Raw genomic sequence first — 26,810 nt, 5'->3', positions numbered from 1 at the left:
AGCTCGCACTTTGCACCTGGTGATGGCTCCACCTTTTGTCTCAGCTTAACTTGAAGTAAAACAGCCTGTTTTCATACACTGTCCTTTTTCGTGCCAGTGAAGATGATGAATAGAGTTTTCTACTTCTGAGGACACCTTTTAAAACCCTAAAGCCTTCAGTGCTGGCAAATGTCCTCACAGATAGGATTTGCATGATGTGGCATGTGCTGATGAGAGCTCTGCCTGAGGCTGCACAGCTCTGGGTTCCCAGCATTGGAAGAGACATGAGATTATCTGTGCTATCATCTCCTTTTACCTTCTCAGATTATCTCCAATAATCCCAATTTTAACCAATATCTCATGGATTCTGAGCACTTTTCTCACTGGACTCTATAATAATGACTTGCATCAGTGCATTGCAGGTGCCTTTACTTCTCTAACTCTACCGAAAACAGTTCACCTGATTTAAGGCAGCATTTAGTATATTTTTTTAAATTTTATTTAAAAGATATAATGTACTGGTGAATCATAGGAATCTTGACCACAATTCTCCTTAATCTGTGATTCTGGATGACAAATGGTTATTTTTGTGTTTAAAATTAAAGAAAATAAAATAGTGATGTAATTTCTGAGTGCAGGAGGAGTAAATAGGTAAAAATCAGTATGAGCCAAGCTGTAGGGTCACATGCTTCTTTTCTAACTACTGTGCCATTAGTAAATTACATAGGAAAATTTCTGGTTTTTTTGTATGGCCAGGACTAATGAAAACATTGATATGAAGGCTGTGGCTAATCCTCTGGCAAGTTCCCTCCACGGCAGTAACTACTGCCACACCTTGGCTTCTCCCTTTTCAAGCATCTGCTGCCATCTTTTGCTAGGTGGCTTCCCAGTCAGCCCTGCAGCTCTGGCTTTGCAATGAAGTTCAACTTTCTTTGCTCACCATGACAACTGGTTACCACAATGAAGGCAATAAGGATATTGAAACAAAACAACAGAATAATGTGATGCAACCGAACATTGCAACATTACTTTTATATTTCTAATTTCCAGTTTTCCTGTCCTAGCTTAATGCCTCTAAATCAAAATATTTGCATACCCTGCAGATTATACTGTTCTTGAATATTTCTTCCTCAATAGAAGATTTTTCTGTTCTGAAATCATGTATTACATATGTTTTATGCAGATTTAAGTGTACATTTATGTAAATAGATACCTTTAAGTTATGTAAATAATTACCTGCAATTACATTTCTTGATATTTTTATTCCTGTAGCTTTAAAAGATTTGTACATACAATGTACATTTATGTAAGTAGATATCTTTAAGTTATGTAAATAATTACCTGCAATTACATTTCTTGATATTTTTATTCCTGTAGCTTTAAAAGATTTGTACATACAATGGTAATCCTTATGTCTTCATCAAAGTTACCTTGTGCAACAAAGCTTAAAGTATAAATGGTATAAAAAATTACATAAAGTACTTTAAAACTCTGTTAAGTTTTTATTTGCCCTGCTCAGTTTCAGATCAGAAAGATATAGGATGAATTCATATGTCAGTCAAACCAAAAAAAATATGATGGTTGCTATAAACCACAGTTTTGCCCTAAATATACTTGTAATTGTCTTAGAGACATGGTATGACTTTTCTCATATAGAATGGATGATTTACCAGGTGCAGGTAAAACATGAGATTACTGGATTTTATAACTGCCTTAAAAAAACCTAACAACTACATTTGCTTGTCATTGGCACTTGTCCTAAAAAAATCAGGGCAAGTATTGCCCTGATTTTTGCAGTTCAAGTCAGTTGGTGTGGAGGACCTGATGACCACACAAGGCATGCTTGAGAAGACATAATTTCAGACTAACTGCTGTCAGGTACTGTTGATGGGTCACAGATGTTTTCTGGTCATGCAAAATAATACAAAAACTAAAAATCTTGCATAATCTTGCACTGTTTGAGAATTAATGAGAAACATTTCCAATATTAAATATGGATAGAAGTAGTGACCAAAGAGAAACAAGCTGACTGTATAAATCCTTCTGTGTTTGCCAAGTCAGAATGAATTAATTTTCTGTGTACCTCCCAACAGCTTTGGAAGTGTTACAATGTGCCTCCAGCTAGCACTACATACATTGGATTGATGTGAGACAGTTTATGCGGCCACGGCAGGGCATAAGCTTTCACCTTCACTTATCTGCAGCTAGTGGGCAGGATGTTTGAACGTTTCCATTTGATAAATATAATAAATAATAAAATAGTACCAGAACATTAAATGAAAGAAGTACCAAAGCAGGATGAAGAGGGGTGGAAGGGACAGGACATGTCTGGATTATTCTCCACAGTTTTTGTAGAATACTTGTAATTTGCTTCGCAAATGTTATTATGTATTTTTAACAACAATGAGAACATCTACCTTGATAGCTCTGTAGTCCATGATTGTTGCCTGCTTTGTGAAGAACATAAGAAAGAGCTTTCCCCTACCTTAATATCTAGTTTAGTAGTTAGTCAACAAGTAAGTGGCAGTGCAGTGTTAAAATAGCCCACATTAACAAAATAGTTTGAGGAACTTCTGCTTAGAAAAACTCTGGCTCTAGCTGTGTTGTGAAACAGAGAACTAAGAATCGCCAGAACCTAGAGAACATACCGTTCCCAGAACAGCCAGAAGTTAAGTGATCTCTGTAAAATACCAGGACTACTTAGTAGCTGTTAAGTTTGTAGATAAAAACTTAGGGACTATATGAGACTAACCTGTAGGTTCAACTTCCAAATATCTCAGTGTCAGTCTGGGCAGGTCAGACCAAGCAGCCAAAACCGCCTACTGAATAAGCAAATAAATCAGCCGATGTCCCCGAGATGCTCCTGCCAACAACCTCCACGGAGTCCTGAAGGGCTCTTCCTCTTCCAGTGACACGGTCTCTTCAACTAGGGAGATTTGCACCTGTTCGTACTTTGAAAACAAACAAACAAACAAACAAAAGTCAGTCACCTCAGATCTTGCAGTCTTGGAGGATTTCCTGCGGCGGAGGCTGAGCCCATCCCGCAGCAGCGAGGGGCTGGGGTGGCTGCTCAAACGCTTTGTTTTTCGGAGCTTGCGTTTAACCAGCACCGCTTACCTGCCCTGGAGCAGGGAGGGGACGGGGGCTGGCCCTGCCCTGCCCTGTCCCAGGGCCACCCCACCGCTCTGGGGACAGCCAGGTTTGCGGGCGGGGAAGGTGAGGCGTCGCTGGGAGGAGCCGCCCGTGCCGGGGCAGCGCCGCCGCGCTCCCTCGGCTGCCGGGGCTCTCTGGGAGGCGGCAGCGGGGCTGCCCCGCTCCCGAGGACCAGGTAGGGGACTCCCCGGGCCCTGGCCCGGCCCCAGCGAGCCCTCGGTGGAACGGGGCCCAGGGTCTCGCCCGGCCCCGAGAGCCGCGGGCAGGCCGCGGGTCCGGGCGGCGAGGCCGGGGAGGTGCGGCCGGGAGCGCTGCGCTCCGTGGCTCCGGTAACGGGGCGGGCGGCCTCAGCCGGGCCGGGGTGATCCGAGCAGCACATCCATGGAACTGCTGCGCCCGGGGTCGCACTTTGCTCCCACGCCTCGCTTTTGGGGCTGGGAGGTGGCTCGGAGCGAGGTATTGTCTGCTGGGGAAGCTGGGGCTGGGGACACTTTGGGAGTAGGGGTGAGACCTCTTGTAAAGGGTCAGCCCTGACCGCGGCTCGGATCCTGACCCAAAGCGAGCGAGCGCCTGTTCTCCGCAGCCCTCGGCCCGGGCCGGCCTCCCCGCACCGCCCAGCAGCCACAGCCCCTTCCAAGCTGTGAAGCTTCCAGAAGCACGTCGCAATTTAAATGAAGCGTATTAAAGAATGATTTCCTGCTGTACTCACTGAGGGATGCCAGCGTTTCACAGAAGCACCATAGTCGCAGTGCTGTCACTACATCCTGACGGGGCTAACGCAGCTCTTCCACTTTGACTGGGTATGTCCAGTGAAGAAATGCATGTGTTTGCTGTCATCATTTCTTTCGTGATCAAAAGTGAGAGACTTGATTCATCTCTTTAGAAGAGGCATGGTGTACCTTGCAGTTAATAGGCGCATTTAAGGTAGTTCATACTAATTTTTTATGATTTAAAATGTTCCTAGGTTTATATACCAGAAATAGTGTGATACTCTGACTTTTGGTTGGTTCTCTCAGTTCTGAGGACTGTTACATGTTTGAATCAGTTTGTGCTTTTGAATAAGATTCAAACAAACCTGCCGCAAGTTTGCCAGAATCACTGAAACCTGTGATCCTTTGAAGTTTTAGGGAGACTTCTTTTTTCAATTGGGTAGATCAACTTTGAAAGGACTAAAAAGCAGATTCAAAGGTGATTATGCCAATTTAATGAGAAATTTTAATGAAAATCATGCCTACAGGCCATCATCTATGCTGTGATTGTAATTCAGGTGCACATATCATTGAAGACAATTGATGGGGGTTTTTTTGGGGGGGTGGTTGTAATGACTTTTTTAACTGCAATTGATAAAAATATTTCCTTTCAGAGTGAAACTTTATGGACATGGCTTTGCATACCTGAAATTTTTTCCCCTTTGGGAAATCTGGGCTGAAGTCTGTTGTGAATGAAAAGCTCCACAGGTCGATTGAGTGCTCAAGATGTGGACAGAATGGCTGGGGAAAGGGAGAAATTTAACTGTTTATCATGGCAGAATGGGGTAGGAAAAACATTTGCAATTGGTTCTGCAGTTGTGTGTATTTTATTTTCATCCTTATTTATGTGAATGCATGCACAGAGAAGAGCCTAATTTTGCTATCGTGTCTACTTTCCATAGAAATGGAAATTTTTTATCCGGGAAAGTGAGAGATGAGGGAATCTCCTCAAAGTAGTGTGTATGGTCTTGCACAAGGCTGTATATACGTTTGCAAGTCTTCTATGTTGGCAAAAGGGCAAATTATAAATTTAAATAGAAAGAACATTGAAATTATAGACAAGCAGGATTGTGCAAGACTTTCTTTCAGGATTTGGTAAAATACTACTTCTGCATCTGCTAAATCTACTGGTGGGGCAAAAAACTTTTTGAGAGAGCTCTTGTGAGACAGACCACTAGAACAAGAGCAAGGTAATTTTGTAAGAGAGCAGAGTTTGTGAAAAAGCAGTGATTCAGAGAAGTCATAAAGGAAACACCTGCTCATAAGTGGAGTCTATTCAATCCTGTTTTATCTTTAAATTATATGTTACAATATTTTCCTCTTCTTTAAAATTAAAAATGATAAATTTTAAGAGATTCTGTGCATCATGAATAATAGTAAAAGTTGTAGCTTTTGTACGAACTCATATAACCTGCCTCCTGAGATTTTAATGTTTTGTGTCAGGATTCTTTCAGGGACTCATCCCATCTTAGAGCTAGGCAAGAAAAGACCTGCCTGGTAATTTGAGTGGAGATTTGCTAAGAGGGAGGAGGAAAGAGAAAGGGAAGAAGGGAAGCAGGCACTGCAAGAAGCAGTGTGGATGACTCAATAGATGGCACACTTGTGAGTCAGTCTGCTGAAGTGGGACACAGCAGCCGGAAGCGTCATCTTCGACTCTTATAGAAAGTGATGATGAGAAAAATGTTTGTCACGACAGGATTGGGTGCTCCTGCTCATACTTCAGTTGGAATCGTTGCATTTGTCCTCTCACTGTGCTGTGAAGCTCTGTGGTAGGCTGCATAGAAACAAAAACAGTAAAGCAGGTCAAGTTAAGCAGCAGCTTGCCAGAGGCATGCAGCTAAAAGATACTTCTCCAAATGTGTTAGGGATCAGAGGACTGCTAAAGAGTCCTGACAATCATTCTCAAATATATAAATAAACATGTAAAAGATAAATGCCTAGATTTTAGGTGAAGAAACATCGCTACTGGAGTCCCAAACAACTCTTCAGCATGTATTTTGATGATCTAGACAGAGGGAATCTGTTTCAGTGGCAGAATTTGCCAACAATACAAAGCTATTCAGGCTGGAACGTGGAGGTGTAAATTGCAAAGAATGGCACAAAGATGTCACAATAGTAAATGACTGGGTAATAATAGCAGAAGAAAATTGTTGTAGAGAAATATAAGAAAAATTTAAAATTAAAACATATGGCCAAAATCCTAACATCATGTGCTCAACAGCTGACTGAGTTTGCCTGATTCTTAGTACCCAGTGATGAGATCTTGAAATTTTACTATAGGCCTATGGAAATATCAGATCAATACTCAGTAGTACTCAAAGAACAAAGATAGGGTTAGAAATCATTAGGAAAAAAATACAGAAAAAAATATCAATAATTGTCTTTGTTCATAAATCCATAGTGCACTTATGTTTTGAAGACTGTATGCAAGTTATGTCCTGTCCTCCCCATCTCAGACAGGCTATAGCATAACTGGATGCAGTACAGAAGTGGGTGGGAAAAAGTCAGACTTATGAAATCAGATTCCATCTAAGTGAGAGTTAGAGAATCTATGACTGTAGCTTAGGAAAGAAGTGCTTTCCTAAGCACTAAGGGGAGGTGTGTACTAGAGATGTAAAAAAACCCAAGTGCTTGACAAGCTGAAATAGGAGATGTTCACTCTTTTTTAGGAGCTGTCAGGTAAAACAAGCAGGTGACAGGCTCAAAACAAGTTAAAGACAATTCCTGTATTTCATGTGTCCTCTTTAAACTGTGTAATTCCTATATTAATTATGTAATGCAGATGTTTACTTTAAATTGTGGAAGTTCATATTGGAAACCACTAACTGAAAGTTTTCTTTCCATTTCAGCAGGGAAACATGACAGCAAAAACACTGTTTTCATATAACATTGCAACAGCATTTCTGTCCTTAATTATTGCAAGTAAGTCTGTTAGTGGCTATGGGAAGTCTTGTTCTGAACTTTTAGTGGAACTTTTTTTCACACAACTAATACTAACTTTCTGTGGAAGTGGCCATAATAGTGAAATTTACATGCATGCCAATGAGTTCTTTTAAATTGTGCCTAGAGCAGGAACCTATAAAACATAATATGTGGTATTTAATGTTCTAACTTATAACAATCATTTAGGTTGGAAAGGAGCTCTTGACATATAACTTTACAGGGTCAAGATTTTGAAAACCTCTGCAAATGGAAACTCCACAACTTCATTGGGCATCTTGTTCCACTGTTTGATCACCCTTACAATAAAAAAGGGTTGTTTTTTTGTGTTCAGATGGAATGTTTTATGTTTCAATTTGTGCTCATTACCTCTTGTCGTGGCAGTGAGCAAGGCTGGCAAAAGTCTCTCTCTTTGTTCTGCATTCCTTCCCATCAGGTATTTACACACAGTGATAAGATCCACCCACACACTCCTCAGATCTTCTCTACGCTGAGCAGTTCCTGCTCTTTCATCCTCTACTCAAGTGAGAGGTGCTCCACTCCCTTAGTCATGTTTGTAGCTATGTGCTGGACTCTCTCCAGTAAATTCAAATCTGGCATGTCCTAATGTCCATGTGTTCATGTGTCCTAGTGTCCCAGGATACTGATAGCCTTCTTTTGCCGTGAGGGAGCATTGGTGGCTCATGATCAGCTTGTGGTCTACCAGGACCCCAATGTTCTCTGCAGATCTGCTTTCCAGCTGAGCTGTCTTTAGCATGTGCTGGTGTCTCTTACACTGGTACAGAATATTAGCATTAATTGGCAGAAAAACATTTTCAGTTCCTGTGGCCACAGCGTATCATAATCACCACAGTTATTATGGGGCATTCAACTCAGATACCTGAGTAATTCAATGTTTAGATAAGTAGTTTGGAAAAGATCTGTGGTGAGGTGATGAGAACTGTGGATGACACAAAATTATTCTTTGGTGATTAACACTGATGGCTTGCTATGCAGAGGGTGCCTGGATATCAAAGAATTTAGTGATAGAATGTCAGTCAGTAAAATCTAGTGGATGTGAAGGGGCATGAAAGAGTCATGCACGTATAGCAGAAGTAAGTATGCTGTATGTATGTGATGTGAGCATCAAGTTAATTAATAGCCACTTGGGAAAATGCTGCTTTAATATCTCTGGATGCTCTCTGGAATCATTAACGCTGTCATCAGTGGTGACCAGAAAACCAGAATTTTTGGAAAGCAGCAGAGCAGAGAACAGAAAGCCTCATTGTGCTACACTTTAACCCCACAGAGAATGTGTGCCAGTTGAACTCTGCAGTTCTGGTCGTTACATCTCAGAAAGATGGTACCAGAAGAGGTGGAGAGATGAGTGACAATGTTGTCTGATATGGGATGGCTTCCATATGAGAAGTCCCCAAGTGAAGGAGGATTCTGAGGTAAAGAGACAGAAGCAAGATGGGATGAACGTCTATAAAAATGTAAATATCATAGAATAGGCAGATGAGAGGAATTTTACCATTTCTCTTAACAAGAAATGCATGATACTCAGAGAATTTATAAAATCCAGTGAATGGTTTTGCATGCAGAACGTAAAGGGACTGAAATCAGAGCAGTATTTTATTTATTATGTCCCCTTCTGGTCTGCACCTTTGCCACTGGTGGTTATCAGAGACAGGATTTTGGGCTAAAAAGACACTTGCATGACTCTCTGTGGCAATTCTTATAAAATAACAAAGTGAGGAAGTTTCAATAAATGTATTACTGACTTAGGAACATGACCATGGTATCCAGAGCTGGTGCCTTTTTTGTTATATTGCAAAAAAGAAAAAAAAAAAAAGCCCAAACAAAACTCTTGGTTTGCTCCTTTTCTGAATGAGTCTGTGTCAGAAGTAAAGAAAATGAGCTCATTGGTGATTGTAATGACTCCTCTCTAAATGCTCATAAAATGAAGGGTCAGTTGAAATTCCCATGGCAAACCTAATATTTTTACAACACAATCTTTAACTTCTGTGTCCTCTTAGGACATTTAAATATCAAAAGCATAGTCTGTCTTAACTACAGTTAAGTAAAGTTAAAAAATAAAGACATTAAATGTGAAATTTGTGCGCATGTTTGTGTTTGTGTACATGCCCACAGAACAGACTGGAGAAACACAAGTACTTTAGCAATTTGCATCTGAAATAAAACATGCAAATGACAACTCTGCTACAAAGGCTTTCCACTGAGTGAAGATTGCATTCAAAAAACAGCATTTCATTTTAGTGGCATAACTATATCTGTAAACTACTGAGTAGTACTCTCAGCTGTAAAGATAAGGGATTAAAATTATATTTTTAGTAGTTGACTTGAGAATGGAGGTGAAAACTCCAGTGAGGTTTGTAATTTATAATCAGGAAATGAGTTCAGTATATTTTTGTAGAGTGTTTTTCTTTAATGCTTATCTCTTTCCTTTAGAGAAATGTGAAGCCTATGATGTGATGTTGAAGCAGAGTCTTGTGCCTGATGGGCAGCCTCTTGCTATTAAGTGTTCACTGGAAAAGAGTTTGAAAAGTGGAGACTACAATTTAACATGGTATAAAGTTGGTAACAAGAGAGCTGTGTCTAGAGACAAACTGTCTAGAGTTCATCAGCAGAAGAATCTAATTTGGTTTCTTCCTGCCACGTTAGAAGATTCTGGAGATTACGAATGTGTCATAAGGTGAAAATTAGAAAAAATTATATTTTTACAGAAATGAGTTACAAAGTGAGTAACTTTTAAAAAGCAAGTAAAATTTTGTGGGTAAGATAAATTGTAATGAAGAAGAGGGAATGCATCTACAAAAAATAACTTTAGTTTGGGGAAATTAAATCTAGTTTTGCATTTTTTTTCCTTGTAAGCAAAAGTAAATCTATTAAAGAATCTGTAAACATTTTTTCTTCTCCAAACAGAATGCCATACATTTTGGACCTGCAAAATGTGTCAAATGGGTTAATTTAATTGTGTTCTATTAATTGCAGGGATTTGACAAGCTGCAAAAAAATGTGTACAAAAGTAACAGTTTTTGAAAGGATTGATGGTTTATGCTTAAATGAAAAATTTGCTGTAGAGGAGGTGATATTCACATCATCTTCTGCAAAAGTTGTTTGTCCCCACTTGGATTATTTCAGGAAAGACAAGAATATTCATCCTGTTCATTGGTATAAGGTGAGAATATAGTATTTTATTCTGTCTTATAGCTGTCCATTATTTATAATAAAAATCAGTGATCTTTGAGAACTGGAACAGAAGAACTAAAGATTTACTGTAAGTTGGAGAAAAATGCTTTTAAAACAAATTGGAAGAAGATTAAGACTTTCTGTCTTTTAAAGGTATTCTTGATTATCAGGGCAGAATTTCAGCTGAGGTGTGGGAGTGATGCTGACCCGCTACCCACCAGGTGGCATCTGTTCACCTGCCAGGGAAACACAGCCTTGGGTGGAAACAGATTTACTATGGCATTTCCATTAAGTGCTCAATACTGTTCTATTCCATTATTCTAGTTCTTGTTGTTCATGCTCTTTCAAAGGCTCTTTCTGTTGCAAGAATGTAGTGCCTTCTGCCAGATTCCTGCCTCTGGCTCATGCAGTCCATGTGATACCAGTAGCATTGAGGCTCCTTAAAAAATAAAGTCTAATTATTGGGTGATGCTTCATTGATGAATACTTTTGCAAATACTAACAACCCACATTTTAATTTATTATTTCTCTAATATAAAAAACTGTTTTCCAAAGGGAATGAACTGGGGTATCTTTAAATTAAAATCTCAGCTGAAGTGAAGTATGCATTTCTTCATATTCTGCTACCCTCACTCTTCCTCAGCCTCTGCATAACCATCCTTATGCTGTGGTCCATTGAAACTTCAGATTGTATCAAAGAGAGACAAACCATAGAAATATACAGAGATGTGAGTTAACAGAGTTCTCTACACACTTTTAGGACTGCCAGCTGCTGGAAGGAAAAAGGTTTGTCCTTTCAAACAGTGACCTTATAATTTTCAATGTAACTGTACATGATGGAGGGAACTATACGTGTGAAACAACATATACCTACAATGGGAAACAATATAATATTTCACGAGACATCAGTCTGGTTGTAGAAGGTAAGTAAATAATTTCACTGTGTTTGTGCTTGTAAATAAAGTGGAAGGACCTAGTTTGTGGATGGACATGCTTAGGACTTCTGTTTTTCACCTAAATGTGCAGTAATGACTACCTGAGATATGGTACTTTTGGTACTGAGTGATACTTTGTTATAAAATGGCTGACAACCTTATCTTTAGTACAAGGGGTGTTTTTAGGTTGTACTTGCATTATAGAGCATAAAGCAGACTGCAACTGCCCCTGGTTTTCTGAAAAGCACTTTCTTTCTTTTGCATAGTGACCCCACCAAAAAAGCCTCCAGAAATTACTTACCCAAGAAACAACTCCATTGAAGTGGAACTCGGTAAGTAGTTTTCTCTAGAGAAAATATGAATTTGTATCCTAGTTAAAATGTATTCTCAAGGAGTGTCCTATTCTGTGCTTTCTTGTTTTTATTTTATGAAAAAAACGACTTCAGTGGTCAGTTTCTCTCTGTTTATCTCCCAAAGAAGGAATGAGGGGTGAGAGGGAAAGAAACGAGGCATGTTGCTTGCAAAGTCCTAAAGAAATTTCTCACCTGCAAGGAAAATTGTAGGAACTCAAGTGATTATCTGTCACATCTGTTGCTTTCCATCACTCTGGAAATGATTCTAAGAACAGATCCATCTCAAATCTGCAGGCAAAGTGATGCCCCAAGAGGAGCATCTCCTTCCTGGATTCTTCCATCCTACCATTCTCTTTCTGGACCAGCGGATCACTGAGAGTACAGACCCTCTGTTAGAGTAACTTTTTTGAAAGGGTGTAGTGTCATCCTTAGCTGGTGTGCATGTGTGAATCTGAGAACAGGATTGTGTAGACTTTAATTAGGTCATAGAAATTAACTCTTTACTTTGTAACATAATTTTATAGGCTCACAGGTCACTGTGGATTGCAACACCACAGGTGCTGATGGGTATGAGGTGTACTGGACAGGACACGGTGTGTATATTGATGTATTTCACATGAGCAGAATTTTTGCAAGTCCCTATGAGTAAGTATCTTTTCAGATTAGAAAATATATGTGTTGGCAACCAAAGTGGAACTTTCTCCCTTTGACATTAAAATATTTAGCAACATTTTTCCCTTGCTTTAAACAGCATTCTTCTTAAAAACTCTAATGCTTGCCTTCTCTAATATACTTCTTGCTTTGAAATAGAAACTTTAAACACAGTAGACACATGAACTTCACATGTGATTGTATGTTTCTTGCTCATTGTAAAAAATCAGTCTGAATTTCCAGTGTTGGGAAAACGTGTTTTGTGACAGTGCCATAATTGTAATACAGTTTCTTTTGAGCAAGCTCTGGCCTGGCAGAGACCTCTTTTGGTCAAATCAGGCATGTTCAGGTGCATGATCTTCAGACTGTCTCTTTCTTCTGTGTTCCACATCTGCCTCCCTGAAAGGTTTCAAGAGGACAAATCTGTGCTATACAGGAAAAAATCAAGATTTCTAGGTTTAAGGGCATTAAGTTAGAGAAATTTAACTGAGAGAAACTGAAGAGATAATGGAAGACTTTATTGAGGGCATTTGTACTGAAGCTTAGGGGTTAGAGGAGAAAAGGGAGACAGAATTCCAGTGATGAGCTGGGTTTTGGGAGGACTTGGACTGAGTAAAGCATGTGAAGGGCAAGTGGGAGATAAGGTCATGATGAAAAGCAGGTCAAATGGAATTAGAAGAAGAGAAATTATACCTGACTGGAAAAACCAACTCAAATTGGAGCAAGAGGCAATCTGAAATTTTCTTAGACATTACAGGTTTTGAACTAAAGATTTCAGGTTTTTTTGTCAGCTCTTACGGTGGCACTGTAAAAAAAAATGTGATAATTTTTGTAAATTCTGGAGCACTATCTAGGACTAAAAAACCAATGAAGCAAAGAGAATGATGTCTGCAAAGTAAGAATATAGTTGCAAGAAATAAGTTTTCATCATAAAACAAAGGGCGAAACAAAATGCTGACTTATTTGGGTGCTCACCAAGAGAAAACACTATGCAAATTAATATATTATACTGTCATAAAGAATTATAGTGCCATAAACAATTGGGCCATAAAGCAGTGACACATGGTCTCTGAACTGATATTGCAAAAGCATTGTTATTTTTTGTACTTCCTAACACTTACATGGTTATCTTTGGTCACTTGCATTAGTGATGTTGATTCATTCATTCCCTGAATGTCATATCCCATTGTGAAATATCTATGTCCATCTACTCTCACAGGGATTGGCAAGCCCATAACAAGAGTTTATTTAGGTTTGTAAGGCATATTTTTGAGCTTCCAACTATAGAAACCTTATGTTCCTTTGGGGAAACACAGCTGCAGATAAGATAACGTCTTGATGTCTTGATGCTTTCCAATGCACATGCTTAATGTCAGTACCAGGAGAGGTCTGACTGCTTGGGTTTCTTTCATATGATGTAATTGTTCATCTGTTGGGAAGTGTGGTTGACATTTGCAGAAGGAAATAACCACTGTTGTGCTGCAGATGTTAGAGATGAAGCCATTCCTGAATGGGCTGTGGTTTTATGGTTCTATTTGTCACCTTCTGGACAGGGGAGAAACTTCTTACGACGGGCGCCCTATGCATTCTGTGAAGCTGATAATTTCAGAAGTAAGCAGTGAAGACTATGAACAGCCTTTTGTCTGTCAAGCTTCAAATGCCTTTGGGCAAGTTGCATCCTATATTATATTAAAACACAGAGGTAAAAAATACTATTATTTTGAGGCCTGTGATTATCTATACTTCCCCAGAAGGTGTTTTGATACCAAATTCTCGCATATCATGTTGAAAGAAAACAGATGTATTACAGTTTGCAGTATGCGTGTGCCTGTGCATAGGGAAGAAATCACTATAACATTGTATTTATCATTATTTAAAAAACAAGGTGAATGGGAATGAAAAATGTAATATTCAAATTTGTATTGAATTTATATGGAAGATCAGATTTGAACAAATTCAGCATTTAAAACAAATTTCTTATATTTTTGTGCAGTTCCTGACATACGACGATGGCTGACTGGAGGGCTTGTCTCTTTGTTAATTTTAACATTTATTACCTTAATAATCTACAAGATTTTCAAGATTGATTTGGTACTTTGGTACCGTACTTCTGTCTGTGCCCTTACAAGTAAGGAAGGTATGTGAGTGTGACCAGGCATGTAAGTGTAATTAGCCTATTGATTTTTTTCTCTTGCCTTTACTTCTGAGAAATAATGGGATTATTTAGTACAATGTACGTAGAACTTCCATAAAGAATTTTCAGATATGCACAAAGACATTTTGTGCAGGATTTTTTCAGTCATATGGGTAAAATATATAATTTTTCTTAAATTAATAAAAACTGTGTAATATTGAAGGCAATCATAGTGAGATAGGCCAAAAGAACTGTAGGTTTTTCCAAAATGAGCATATTGTTTTTTGCTTTTCTGTAGTTTCTTTACATGTAGATTTATGGTCACTCTGATGATGAACAATAGGTGTCAGCAGAGCTACATCCTGTAAACTGGATGTTTAAAGACGTGCCTAAAATATTTATTTTGAAAATCAGACTCATTTGTCAGATATTAATTTTATTGGTCTTTTTTTTTCCATTTTGCAATTTGTCTGTTACCTTCACTTTCCTTCTAAATCCTGTCAATTATGGTGTTGACATATCAAAGAAAAAATTTGCTGCTAGTAGTGTGTTCTGGGATTCTTCTAATGTGTTTTAGTTTAATGCACTGTAGGCAGATATATTGGACAGGTGTGAAAAATTTGAAATCAGCACAACATCACAGATACATTTCATGTCAGTTCTCAGCATCAGACTGTCTGAAGTTCCCCATGGCTTGAAAGTGAAGGGATTACATACATTAAGGTAGTTAATGTTTACTCATGGCTCTGCTAAATGTTTTCACAGGAAAATAATTTCAACTCCTGGTTAAAAATTCAGTTTTACTATAATACCATAATAGAGTTTTAATTAAAAGAAAAAAAATATCAAAGTTTTTAACTTGTTGAGCTAGATCTGATTTTGGCTTGGTTCTTTCAGTCCAGCTTGCTAAGCAAACCTTCAGAAGACTTCTGGGCTTTTCTTCTACCTGAGAAAAGCCCTCTCAGGATTATTACAAGAAAGAATTGCCATTTTCCCACCTTCTCTTGTGGTTAGTCAGAAGTGGAGATAACTGCTCGTTAAGTTTCCTTCAGGAGAGGTGGTGAAGAAAGTCCTGTGAGAGGGTACTTCCTTAATGTCCTGGCACCTCTAGGATTGGGAGCTCCTTCCTGCAGGTCCTGCACCCAGCTCATTTGGTGATTTTCATCCCCAGGATGGGAAAGGAAGTCAGATGCTCTGGCTGGTCATCTTTATTTTGATTCATAGATCATTTTACTTCTGTGAGGTGATTCTGTCAGAAAGGTGAAATCAGCTCCACATTACTATTTCTAAACAGTCCAAAAATGGAACTTTGCAATAAAGGCATTTTTCTGACTTTTAATTTTTTAATAGAAATGTTTGTGTTTCTTTTAGATGGGAAAATCTACGATGCATATGTCCTGTACACAAAAAGCAGTGAAGGAAGAAGTATATGTTGTCTGGAAACCTTTGTTCATAGGATGCTCCCAGATGTTTTAGAAAAACAATGTGGATATCACCTTTTCATATTAGGAAGGGATGATTTACCAGGAGAAGGTATGCTTTAATTAGCAGAGTTAACAGGTTGCCTTTTGAAACATTGTTCTCAGGTTATAAGTTTATCTGTGCAATTGAAACACGCATTTTTTGGAAAAGAAAACTGTATTTATTTAGTTTTAATGGACAATTTGCCCAATGAAAATTTTTTCTTTTTCCTTTTTTTTTTCATAACTTTTTTTCATAACAGAAAATTCTGTTCTGATGTTATGAGGGTCTGCACTTTCTTAGTGATGAACAAATGAGGACTTGATAGCATTAATAATACGGTTGAGTTTTTTTGAACAATAAATTCTCCTGAGGGATGAAGAAAACAATTTTTTTAGAAGTTATGTCATGCAATGGATCATGAATCATGACTGTCAGTGTGAAGATCTTAAAGCAATCACTGCTCTGAGCTAGCCACAGCTTCACATGTTTGCAATTTTAAAATAAAGAACTATTTTACACCAGTTGTAAAGTTTCTGTGCAAGCTTTGATTGTTCCTTCATCACTTACAGCTGTGGTCAGTGTTGCTGATGAAACTCTTAAGCAAAGCAGAAGACTGATGATTATTTTGGGATCAGAAACATCCAGGTGCTGCCTGTTGGAAGACACCTCTGAGCAACAACTAGCTATGTATAATGCTCTCATCCGTGATGGGATCCAAGTGATTCTTATAGAAATGGGTGAAATACAGGACTATACCAGCATGCCAGAATCAATCAGATACATTAAGCAAAAACATGGAGCTATTCAATGGAAAGGGGACTTCTCAGAGAAATCTTGTTCAGCAAACACAAGATTCTGGAAAAATGTGCGTTATCAAATGCCACCCAGGAAAAAGGGATCTTATTCTGAAGTGTATTCCTTTCCCCTAACGTCAAACAGTTCTGCAGCAAAGGAAAGTTAAGAAGCACTTATTTAAATAATACTAAGAAGGTAATTCTGAATTGGGATGTTTCTTGCATATTCTTTATACTACAAAGTGGATGTTTTCTTTGAGGAGTAGAAACTGCTCATCTCTTCCATAAATTACACCCTAAAGGAAAAAACTCTGTGCAACTTTGTTACTTCTGGGTTTGGATAGTGCCACAATTCATTGTCTTAGTCTCCATTAAGTATTATAAGTAAACAGGGTGATGATGATAGGTTATTAAGTAGCCATGGTCCACATAAATTTGTATGAATAAACAGCTGTGAAGTCCATTTTTTAAAAATCAAAACTGCAGTTGATAAAATTAAAAGTCTATTTCTATCATCAGCATTCTCTTTGTCATTCTGTTCCAATTCTTGTTGCCTCTCCATGATTGTCTCATTTCCTTATTGCTGCAAGAATCTGCTCTGTGCAAGCTTTGTCTCCTGAGCAACAGACCTTACCCTTGCTTCTTGAAAGGGTTGGGGAAATACATGACATAGCATATATTAAAACTCATCACAACACTAAATGTGTTTCTGCTGAACAGTTGGTACTAAATGTGTTCAGCAAATGGAAGGGAATGAAATTTGTGGATTTTTAGAGTGCTGAACAATTCTGTAATATCTGGTGTATGTTTACTTTTGAAACTTAGTCTCTTGTAATGCTTGGGAAACTGAAAATGGTTTGTACTTTTTGAGAATGGGAAGCTTTCAAGACTGTGCTGCTACTCTGGAAACCAGATGTTCTCATGGTGTGTCTCAGCTGTGCTAACTGCATGCACAGAAATTCTCTGAGAATCTACCAAAGAGCTATGCTTGGGCTGGGTATCCTGGAGAGTGGGAAATGGCCAGTTCTGAAACATGACCAAATTCTAATGGCAAGAAATGGTATCTCATCTACTTGTGAAAGAAAAAGTTAAAGGCATGTGGCTACATCAAACTTCTTGAGAGTAGCTTGGTATTTCTGGATCCCAATCCAATTTTGTTGTGCATCACTGTGAGAAAATGACATGCTGCTTCCTTTTCAAGGACTTTTCATGCTCTAGCTTTGAAGAACATCATCTAAATGCAAATATGAATTTTGCTTGCTTTTAAAAAATTATTTTCTGAAGTTATATACGTTCTAACATCGTGTTTCTTGCCAGGATAGCATCTGTCATGGAATTCCTTTCAGTTGTCTCTCAGAGGTATGTGTATCTAGAATATGTTCTTCATTGGGCTGCATTGATGGGAGAGAGAGCAAAATCTAGGAGTGGAAATATATAATCAAAGGGAAAGATTTCCAATAGCATTTCATGGTACTTTTTTTCTTTGTAAAGGTGTAGTAAATACTCCTTAGGAGCAGTGTCTCATTCTCCTGGACGTGGGGTTCACAACTGTGTAATTTTCCACAGCCTTCACTGACTAGAGACTTGTTCCAAGGTGTCACCAGGAAAACTAAGAACACGGTCGATCCATCAGATGAAGCACTATTGTCCTAGTAGATGTTGAATCCATGCTCTTTGGAAATGCATGATATTTAGGCTGGGACATTTAAAAAATAAATTTAGGGTCTTAGATAACTCAGATAAACATTATTGTCAAATTTTTACATTGTGTTTAACCTTAGCTTGCTCAAGGAAGTGTTTAAAATTAGTTTCCTTCTTTCCTTTTTAAAATTTGTGTTTAAAAACAGAACCTTCTTATTATCTGTGTAGAAGGAGAAAAATAATAATGAAATGGTGTTGAAACTGTGGTAGATTTTTTCAGCTTCCTTATTTCATGTGCTTTGAAATAAAAAAAACCCAAACAAACTAATGACTAGGACTTGGAGTACTATATAAAAGTAAATTGATTTGCAATTTGTGCTGGTATTTTTTTTCTTCTGTGAATGTGCTGTTATGATATCTGGCTGCTTTTTTTCATAGTTCTTTTCAGAGGTTTTTCACATTATTCAAGATAATAATTTTCCCATTTCTCTACTAAATGAGACTCCTAATGACTCGTAAGTGAAGAAGGACGATTGTGAGTCAGCATTGATTTACCTGATACTTTCTTTCAAACAATATTTAGTATGATTATTTTGTGTCCTTGTATAAAAGTGAGTTTTCTCTCCTTGGAGAATGTTTTTTGCAAGTCACATTAGAACATGCAAGTTTTTTTGTTGTTGTTGTTTTTTTGGGGTGGTTTTTTTTTTTGTTTTTTTTTTGTTTTTTTTTTTTTTGTGGTACAATAAAAGAAGCCCCATAGAGACAGATGTGCTATTATTAAAAAAAAAAAAAATCAAATCCCAACAAGTCCACAAATGATTAGTTGGCAAGAGGTTTGCCCCTGAAAACTTGGCAGATTCAGAAGAAAAAGGCAAATGCAGTGTAATCAATGGAAGGGTATTTGTTCATCACTTTGTAGTAGATATATTTATTGTTTATGCTGACAGAGAGCAAAGTCTAAATGGTATGTGGTGTAAGATACATTGAAAGCATTCTCTGCACCATTTTTAGCTTTTCAACCATAGCTACATATTTATTCTGTTGGCTTGCTCCTGTCTATTTGGTACTCCAGATTGCATTGTCCTTTCCTTGCCTTGTGATGAACTTGTCTGAATTTGCTAATTCCATTACATCTTTCCATCCATATTGTGATGCTGGTGCTTTCTGTGAGACTTCTTTCATGATTTTTCTGTGATCATATCCTGCTTTCTTATGTCTATGGTAAATAGCACTGAGATGTGGCCTGTTTCATGTTCTAATGTACACATCCCAGCTAGCAGCCAAGCCCCACACAGACACTCACTTCCCCACCAGTGGGATCAGGGAGACACTCAGAAGGGTAAAAGAAAACTTCTGAGTTGAAATGAAGACAGTTTAATACGGAAAGCAAAAGCCACGCACATGAGCAAAGAAAAACAAAGAATTAATTAATTGCTTCCCATGGTCAGGCAGGTGTTCAACCATTTCCAGGACAACCTGACCCCATCATGTGCAATGGTTACTTGGGAAGACAAGCACCATCACCCCAAACATCCCCTTATTCTTCCTTCTTCCCCCCACTTTATATACTGAGCACAATGTCATCTGATCTGGAATATCCCTTTGGTTGGTTTAGGTCACCTCTCCCAGCTGTGTCTCCTCCCACCCTCCCAAACAAAACCAGCACAGCATCTGTGATGTATTAATTCATGGATAGAGATTTACGTGACTGGGAGGAATGTGCTCTGAGCTCAGAATGAATTTTTAAGATTTTAGGATCTGGTAGATTTAATGCAATAGCCTCAGACAGGACAGCCCTGACTGACTTTGAGGTTTATTGTTGGTTTTTTTTTTTCCTTTTCATTTAAATTTACCTCTACATTGCACCCTAGAATGTAGAACAGTGCAAGAGCAATTTTCAATCTTACATTTTCCCTTTATCTGGGTGCCTTGAGATTCTGGTTGAGAAGTAAGCCCATCCTGCCTTTTGTTCAGACACTATGGTGGCTCAGTGGCTCTGCTTCCTTTCACAGCTGCTGTTAGTTTGAAGATGAAGCAGGCAGGATAAAGTTAATAGTTATGACATCTGTGCTAAGGAGAGACCTTTTCCCTAGAAGTACCAAGGAAGTATTATGTTATAGAGCTTTGGAATACATGTAAATAAAATCAGTGGCTAGCAGCTTTCCTTCAGGGTATTTCCAGGTCTCAGGTTTAGTCAGAGATGCTACAACTCGTGAACACAGGAGCAATAGCATTTCCTCCTCTCATCTTTACACTCGTTATTCTCAAGAGTAAAAGCAAAGCACACCATTTGATGTGCATGTTTATTCTCTTTTAATTTAGGATAATATTAACTAGCACTCAATGTGTTTGTTGAGACAAACTGAACATTAGTCACTAAAAGGGAGCTAGAAAATAGTAGTAGAGATATTTGCTTCCTCAGCCCACTCTAAGGTTGCTTCCCATGTTAAAATTGATTGAAAAAAAGGAGTTTGATGTCTGTTGGGATCAAGGGGCACAGTTAAAATGTACAGCTTGTGTGACTCCTCTGAGAGAGCACCTGGACACTGTGGCATTGCAGCTGGAGTTAGAGCCCTGCTTGGCAGTGTTTATCAGGGGTTACTATCTCATCCTGAAGAAAGGTAGAAAGGTCACCAAGTCATTAAGGTGAATTTTTTGCTCCAAAAAGTTGATTTTGAATTGCTGCTCCAGACCAAGTGACTTAGATGTGTAAATATTTCTGGTTCATTTCTGCTGTCAGCCTCTCATTTGGTCTTTGCCCCAGTTTGATTTTTTTTCCTTGAGCATAGAAGTGGCTGTAGTCAGAGGGAAATTTTGAATGCTGTCTCATTGTTTCTTTTCTTTCTTTTTGAATAAATACTTTCCCTGATGGGCTTTATTTCTGTTGGCAATTATTAAAATCCATGTTCTCTCTTTCCCTTATCTCACTGGCTATATGCATCAGTGGAGTGCTTCCTTTTCCTGCACTTTCTATAGTAACACACCCCAGTGCTGCTTCATCACTTCTCAAGACCTGATCTTTAACACTTTCTTTCTCTGTTTATCTAATGTCCCCTGCAAGATGTAAAGAGAACAGTCCTTAAGAAGGCATTTTTTTCTGTCTTTGAACACATTGTTTCTAATATCCACACTGTTTGTTTATTTGTTTGTTTTCTGTTTTTTTTTTCCTTTACAAATATGCATAATGTTACTATTCTGTGCCGTGGAACTGGGGGACTTGGACAAGCACTGGATTTGGAAAGAAATTCAAGCTATCTACTCTTTTCTGGCCTCTTGCTCCTAGGGAAGCACACTCAGACTGTATCAACTAGATCTGTGCTTTTTAGGTAAGGTGTGAAACAACTACATAATTTCAAGTGGAACATAGCAGAAATGGCAGGACAAATGCATCTTTAGGACCCTGAGATCAGCTCAGTTGGTCAGAGGATGGTGCTAATAAAGTCAGGGTTGCATATTTTATCCCCATATGGGCCATTCACTTTAGAGTTGGACTTGGTGATGCTTGGGGGGTCTCGTCCAACTTGCAATATTCCATGATTCTGTTTAAAGACCCTACTGAGAGGTAAAGTTTTTAAATCCTGAAATGGTGAATAAGCAGAGTATTTGGGAGTTACAAAAAATAACATTCATCTGTCCCTTTAAAACAGAAAAAAACCTTGGCAGTTAACTCCCCTACATATTGCCTCCAGGAACAAACAGGGAAAAAGCTAAAGAGCTGTCTGGACAGGGACACTCACAGTGGGAAAAAACTTGTGTGCCATATGTCCCCTTTCCATCTGTGTATGCTCTCTTCTGGGTCGTGACATCTGGTTCTGCTTGATATCTGGCTCTGATTCCTGTATTTTTAAAGTAAATGGGACTTAATTTTCCTCAGAGACTGAAGAGAATAGACCACATGCTGACTTTTAAAAGAAAAGCCAAGTTTTTCATAAAAATATGTTTCCTCATCCTAGATCTGAATGGCTTGATACACATATGCATTTAAATGAGCCAAAGATGTGCCAGCACCGTCTGCTGTCACTTTTAAAAAGCTGCTAACTTTGGCATGTTTGACATTTTTGGAGGGTTGGACCATAAAGTTTGTTGGGTACCTAAATTAGAAGATGAATTGGCTTATTATTAAGGAAAGGATCACATCCAAGAGAGCAGACAGCTGAGGATGGGAAAAGATTGAGTGTTCCAGGGTGAGCCATAGAAGCTGGCTGTAGGGTTCCTGAAACCCCGGGAGCTGTGAGCCACACCAGCCTTGTGCTGTGCAGTGCCTCCACCTAGTGATGCCTGAAACTGAAGCTCTCCCCTTCCAATAAAAGCCACTCTGTTTACATGAGGCCATAATGAAGTTCTGCTGCTAATAATGCCAAGCCACAGCATTGAAAACAAAAGCACACCCCAGAGGGAGCAAAAAAAGGAAGATACTTTGACAACTTCTGTTCTGAATTATACTGTAATTATTTTTAATACTTTTTCTGTCCTTTGTAAGAACTAGCAGGGAATTTAGTGGAAAAGAAGAGTTTTGAGTCTGTGCAACTGTCAATCCAGAGCCTCAGAGCTGATTGTGATATGGGGAGTAGTAGAGCTCTGTAGAGCTGTGTTTCTTGATCAGCCTCCAGCATATGTCAATTAGATCTAATCAAGCACTCTTGCCTTGGTTATTCCAAGAAGAAAACTGTGACTGGAAACCACTTCATCTGGCATCTGCATTCAGCAGATCTGCTGTGCATAATGGCTGGAGGATCATTACTGGCCCAGGCAACTGTGAGTCCTAGAATTTACTTGACATAGTGATAGATGAGGAATTTGTGCCTAATTTAATGATCTAGTCCCCTGGGCTGGGAATAAATGGATCCAATAGTTACATGGTGAGAAAATCTTGGAGTCTTGGGTGCTGAATTGTTTATAAGAAACCAGACAGCAAACAGACAGTAGGCCCCTGGAGTCCATGAAGAACTCAAGGCTGCCATCAGAGAGGAGCAGTCAGTGCATCATGAAGATCATTTGAAATGGAATGTCACAGCATTCTCGGGAGCAGAAAGCACTGGCTGCCTGAAATGACCAATCCTCAGTTCCCAATCCTTACCTTGGATAGTGTGCTCAGATCCCAAGGAGCTTGCAAGCTCTTTTTCCAAATGATGTATAGTGCTTTTTGTTTTTTACTCCCTAGTTAATAATCTATAGCCACAGATTTTGTAAATGGAAGAGAATTTGCAAAATGAAAGTGATCAGGAGGTTTCAAAGTCTATCCAGGACCTTTGTCTGTTAAAATATTATTATTGTTGTTTTTAATATTGATATCAATAATAAGTGCAGCCAGATAAAAAATCCTGCCATGGCTATGGCTCAGGCAAAATGTTTCTGAGTTCCAGAACTAATGGTGAAGATGAGACTACAGAAAGTGATTAAAGCAATTAGCTCAAGGAGGCTGGGGCAGTGTGGTTCATAATTCAATAGCTCTCAGTGGTAATGGATTTTGTAGTGAGCACTCAGATGGTCATTCTTAAAGCTTTGTAGTAGTATATGCATTAAGATACATGAAGGTCCTCTGATGACTGAAGGGACCCAGAGCAGCCCCAGCCATGCTCCTTGTGTGCACATGCACCCTCAAAAATGTGCACATTCACCCTCAAAAATGCAGAACTGCCATGACTAAATTTCTGTCCCAGCTATGGGAGGCTGTGAGCAGTTGCTGATATCTTTGGACAGGCTAAGAGTTATGGAAGAGAAGGGCTTGGTGAGGCTTCAGGAATCTGCAAGTCAGGCCATGAATTTGTTTCTGTTCTTCATTTTATCTCTCTTCCTTGAAACCCACCAAAAAAGATGGCCTCTAGCTGGCCTCATACTCAGCATCACACAGCTGTGTCTCTCAAAAAACCAACCTCTTTACTCATATATTTGCACTTGTCAATTACAACAGCTCCTAGCTGGGATTGGCCTAGAGTATTTCAGACATTTCTCTCAAGGATGTGAATAATACAGGCTATTTCCATTTCTAGAGTAGGTGGACAGTATGAGATGGCCTTCCATAGGAAATGAAATGAGAATTCTTGGCCGCATCATAATGGGAGTTAAGTCAAAGTATGCATTTTGCAAAAGAAAACATGTCATTTTAAAAAATAGCCATATGACTTCTTTGGTAGCTAAAACCATCTCAACTGAGTAAGATGCTAATTGGAAAAAACCCAAAATTCTTGTAATGCTTTGCAAAAATTTGACCTGGACTTTGCAGCATTATGAAGTCTTTGTGACCTGGCCTGGCAAAGAAGGGAGGAGGTGAGGAAGAATGAAGACAGCAGCACTGTACATAATTACTGATTATGATCATATGTTGCATTTTGAGCTACTTGTGGGACACGTGAAGCAGGAAAGTGCCATTTTTTCTTTGTACCTACACCTCTCTAACCACAAATGTACTGAATATGGACATATTCATTGCTCTTGGCTTTTTTCTTTGAAGATAACTCAAATGAGCCTGATGATCTTTAGATTGCCTGAGTGGGGCCACCTTCTGGATCACTATGTTTCTTTACAAGCCTCAGTGTAGCGGAAATTCCCTTGCCTTAGATGGGGAATGGATTTTTTTCTTCTACTAAAAGCTCCTGGTTTGGTGTAGGCAAAGTATTTTCCAGCTGTGAGTATGGAGGTGGGCCTTTTGAGGTGAGCTGTAGTAGGAGTTATTTTTGACCTACAGTGAAGAGATGCACCCGTATATAAGGAGTGGAGGGTATACTAACCTGCAGGTGACCATAAATCCTAAGTGAGGAAACCAAGGCTTTTGTTGTGTAATGAAGTTTAGTTACAGGTGCTGTGAGTCCCCATGTTCCTCCGGGTATGTACGGGCTGGAGGGAGATGTGCCAGCTGCAATAGCTCCAGCTGACTGATTCCTCTGGCCAAGAGCTGTCTCACAGCCAAGGGACACAGTTTACTTCCAAGGGCTGATGGGAAAAACAGGAACAACAAACACTGGAGGAAAGCATGAGAAATGCTCTGCAGAGTCAGGCCCAGCTAACCCAGCCAGGCATTCTGCCTCCAGCCATGGTGAAAGGAGTTCCTGAAAATCAGACTGGCATCTCACCAGCTGCCCCAAGCTGCTGGGCTGGCTCTCACATTTGAAGCTCCACTGACAGAGGACACTGCAAACACAAGAAGTCCACATGGGTTCCTGCAGAGACCAGGCTTTGAATGGGAATAAATAGACAAAACATTAACAGGCTCGGGACATTCCTGGTGGTGGGAGCCTTTGAAGGCTAGGGCAGTACTGAAGTAGGGTTACAGTATGTGTTGGATATTATTTTACCCTTTGTTTTTCTTAATAGTCCTTACCTCAGAAGTACTGAGTTAGATGTTCCGAAGCAGCACAGCTGCTGTCATATTTCTATGACCTGAACTATGAAAGCAATACAAGGATGGAGCTATTCCATCAAAGTTTGCTGTCACTGTTGGCAAGCATTCTTTTTTGTCTATTTTTTTTTCATGTGTCATTTATTGATAGCTTATTTTATAAATGGCAAGTATTGGAAGGAGAAATTTTGTCTGAATTTTAAACTCATCAAAATTCAGCATTGTCTACTTTTGTCTATCACTGCCTGTTTCTTTGTATCAACAACATTTGTTGCCATTGTCCATTATGTTACGTCAAGAAACTCCACAGTTGCTTTTTATCCTTCTATAAATTTGATATTTTGCCATAATTTCAGTAATTCCAACTAGACGTTTGTTGTTTCAAGATCTGGTATTTCCGTTGTTTATTACCATAAATTTATTTGTCTTTTCAAGATTTAATGGACCATCTGAAGGGACTTAGTGAAAATCACCTTGAAATCTTTTGCAAGGGCAGGCTCTATTTCTGTCATCACTATTCTATTGTCTTAGTCTTTGGAACATAAATATTTATTTTGTCTTGATGCAAATGATACTCCCTCCTGTTGGACTTCACATTTTGACCTAAATTTCTGGGTTCTTCATCCTTGTCATTAATTATCCAGAATTTCAGTCACTAGAAGTTAACTCCTTCTTTCCAGACATTGCTCAACTCAAATGATCAAACCAGAAGAAATAGGTAGAATATTTTTAATAAGAAGACTAACTCAAAGACTTCAGTATCTCCCACCTATTTTTTTAAGATTATATAATGTAGCAATTGATTTATAGATATGTTTTCTTCGTTGGTTTGTCAGTCAGGGGGTTGCTGTTCTACTTACGACTAATTTATATTGTGTCTTTCCAGCCTTTAGCATATGAATTCATAGAAAAAGAGTGCTAGTGATATAGAGAGATAAAATCAACTTTCTGGTTATATTTTTATGAGAGACTGCCTTTTCTGCTGAGCTCTTAAAATTCAAACCGTGGCTATCCAAAGGTCAGATCTGACACCCGAGGTTTTGCTGGGGCAGAGAACCAGCTTGACAGAAACATTTTGCTGATTTACCAGTATTGATAAGCTTTGTGATAACAGCAGGAGGAGGGTCTGTGGAAAGATTCTCCACACATGCATTATCATTCAGAGTTTGAGCACACTCACAGCTCCCAAAGGGAGAGGGATGGTCCAGTCTGGTTAGTGGCAGAAGCTGAGAGCCTCTAAGAAACCCAGAAGAATTCTACTTTCTTATTTGGCTACTCTTGATTAGTCCTTATTGTTGAATTTAGAGGTAATTAATGGGAAATACTTAATTCCACCCCCAGTAATGATATAAGCTGGCCATCTGTCTTCTAAGAATAGATGTTAACAGAGCAGAAACAGCTCTGATGATACAAAAAATCTGATTGCATGCTGCACCCCTGTTCAGTTTTTCATTCTCATACTGGCCTTGTGGTTAGAGCAGTCATTAGG

General features: G+C 38.9%; 1 protein-coding gene across 2 annotated transcripts; it reads left to right on the top strand.

Annotated features, from left to right (window-relative positions):
• Positions 1-3,229: 3,229 nt before the first annotated feature.
• LOC118701902 (interleukin-1 receptor-like 2) lies at positions 3,230-17,430 on the top strand. Of its 2 annotated transcripts, XM_054514124.1 has the most exons (14): positions 3,230-3,307; positions 3,716-3,932; positions 4,496-4,666; positions 6,731-6,803; positions 8,110-8,254; positions 9,273-9,516; positions 9,816-10,002; positions 10,774-10,936; positions 11,215-11,280; positions 11,826-11,946; positions 13,506-13,654; positions 13,946-14,089; positions 15,458-15,619; positions 16,120-17,430. In XM_054514124.1, exons 6-14 carry the CDS (start codon positions 9,296-9,298, stop codon positions 16,509-16,511), a joined length of 1,605 nt encoding a protein of 534 aa, XP_054370099.1. In that variant the 5' UTR covers positions 3,230-3,307; positions 3,716-3,932; positions 4,496-4,666; positions 6,731-6,803; positions 8,110-8,254; positions 9,273-9,295; the 3' UTR covers positions 16,512-17,430. The 2 variants fall into 2 exon arrangements, with proteins under 2 accessions (XP_054370099.1, XP_036262805.2); XM_036406912.2 differs by lacking the exon at positions 8,110-8,254.
• The last annotated feature ends 9,380 nt before the right edge of the window (positions 17,431-26,810 follow it).

Source organism: Molothrus ater, chromosome 2 (genome assembly GCF_012460135.2).
Source record: "Molothrus ater isolate BHLD 08-10-18 breed brown headed cowbird chromosome 2, BPBGC_Mater_1.1, whole genome shotgun sequence".
Taxonomy (NCBI): Eukaryota; Metazoa; Chordata; class Aves; order Passeriformes; family Icteridae; genus Molothrus; species Molothrus ater.
Note: the sequence above shows the minus strand (reverse complement) of the source record. Positions and strands in the feature narration are given on the sequence as shown.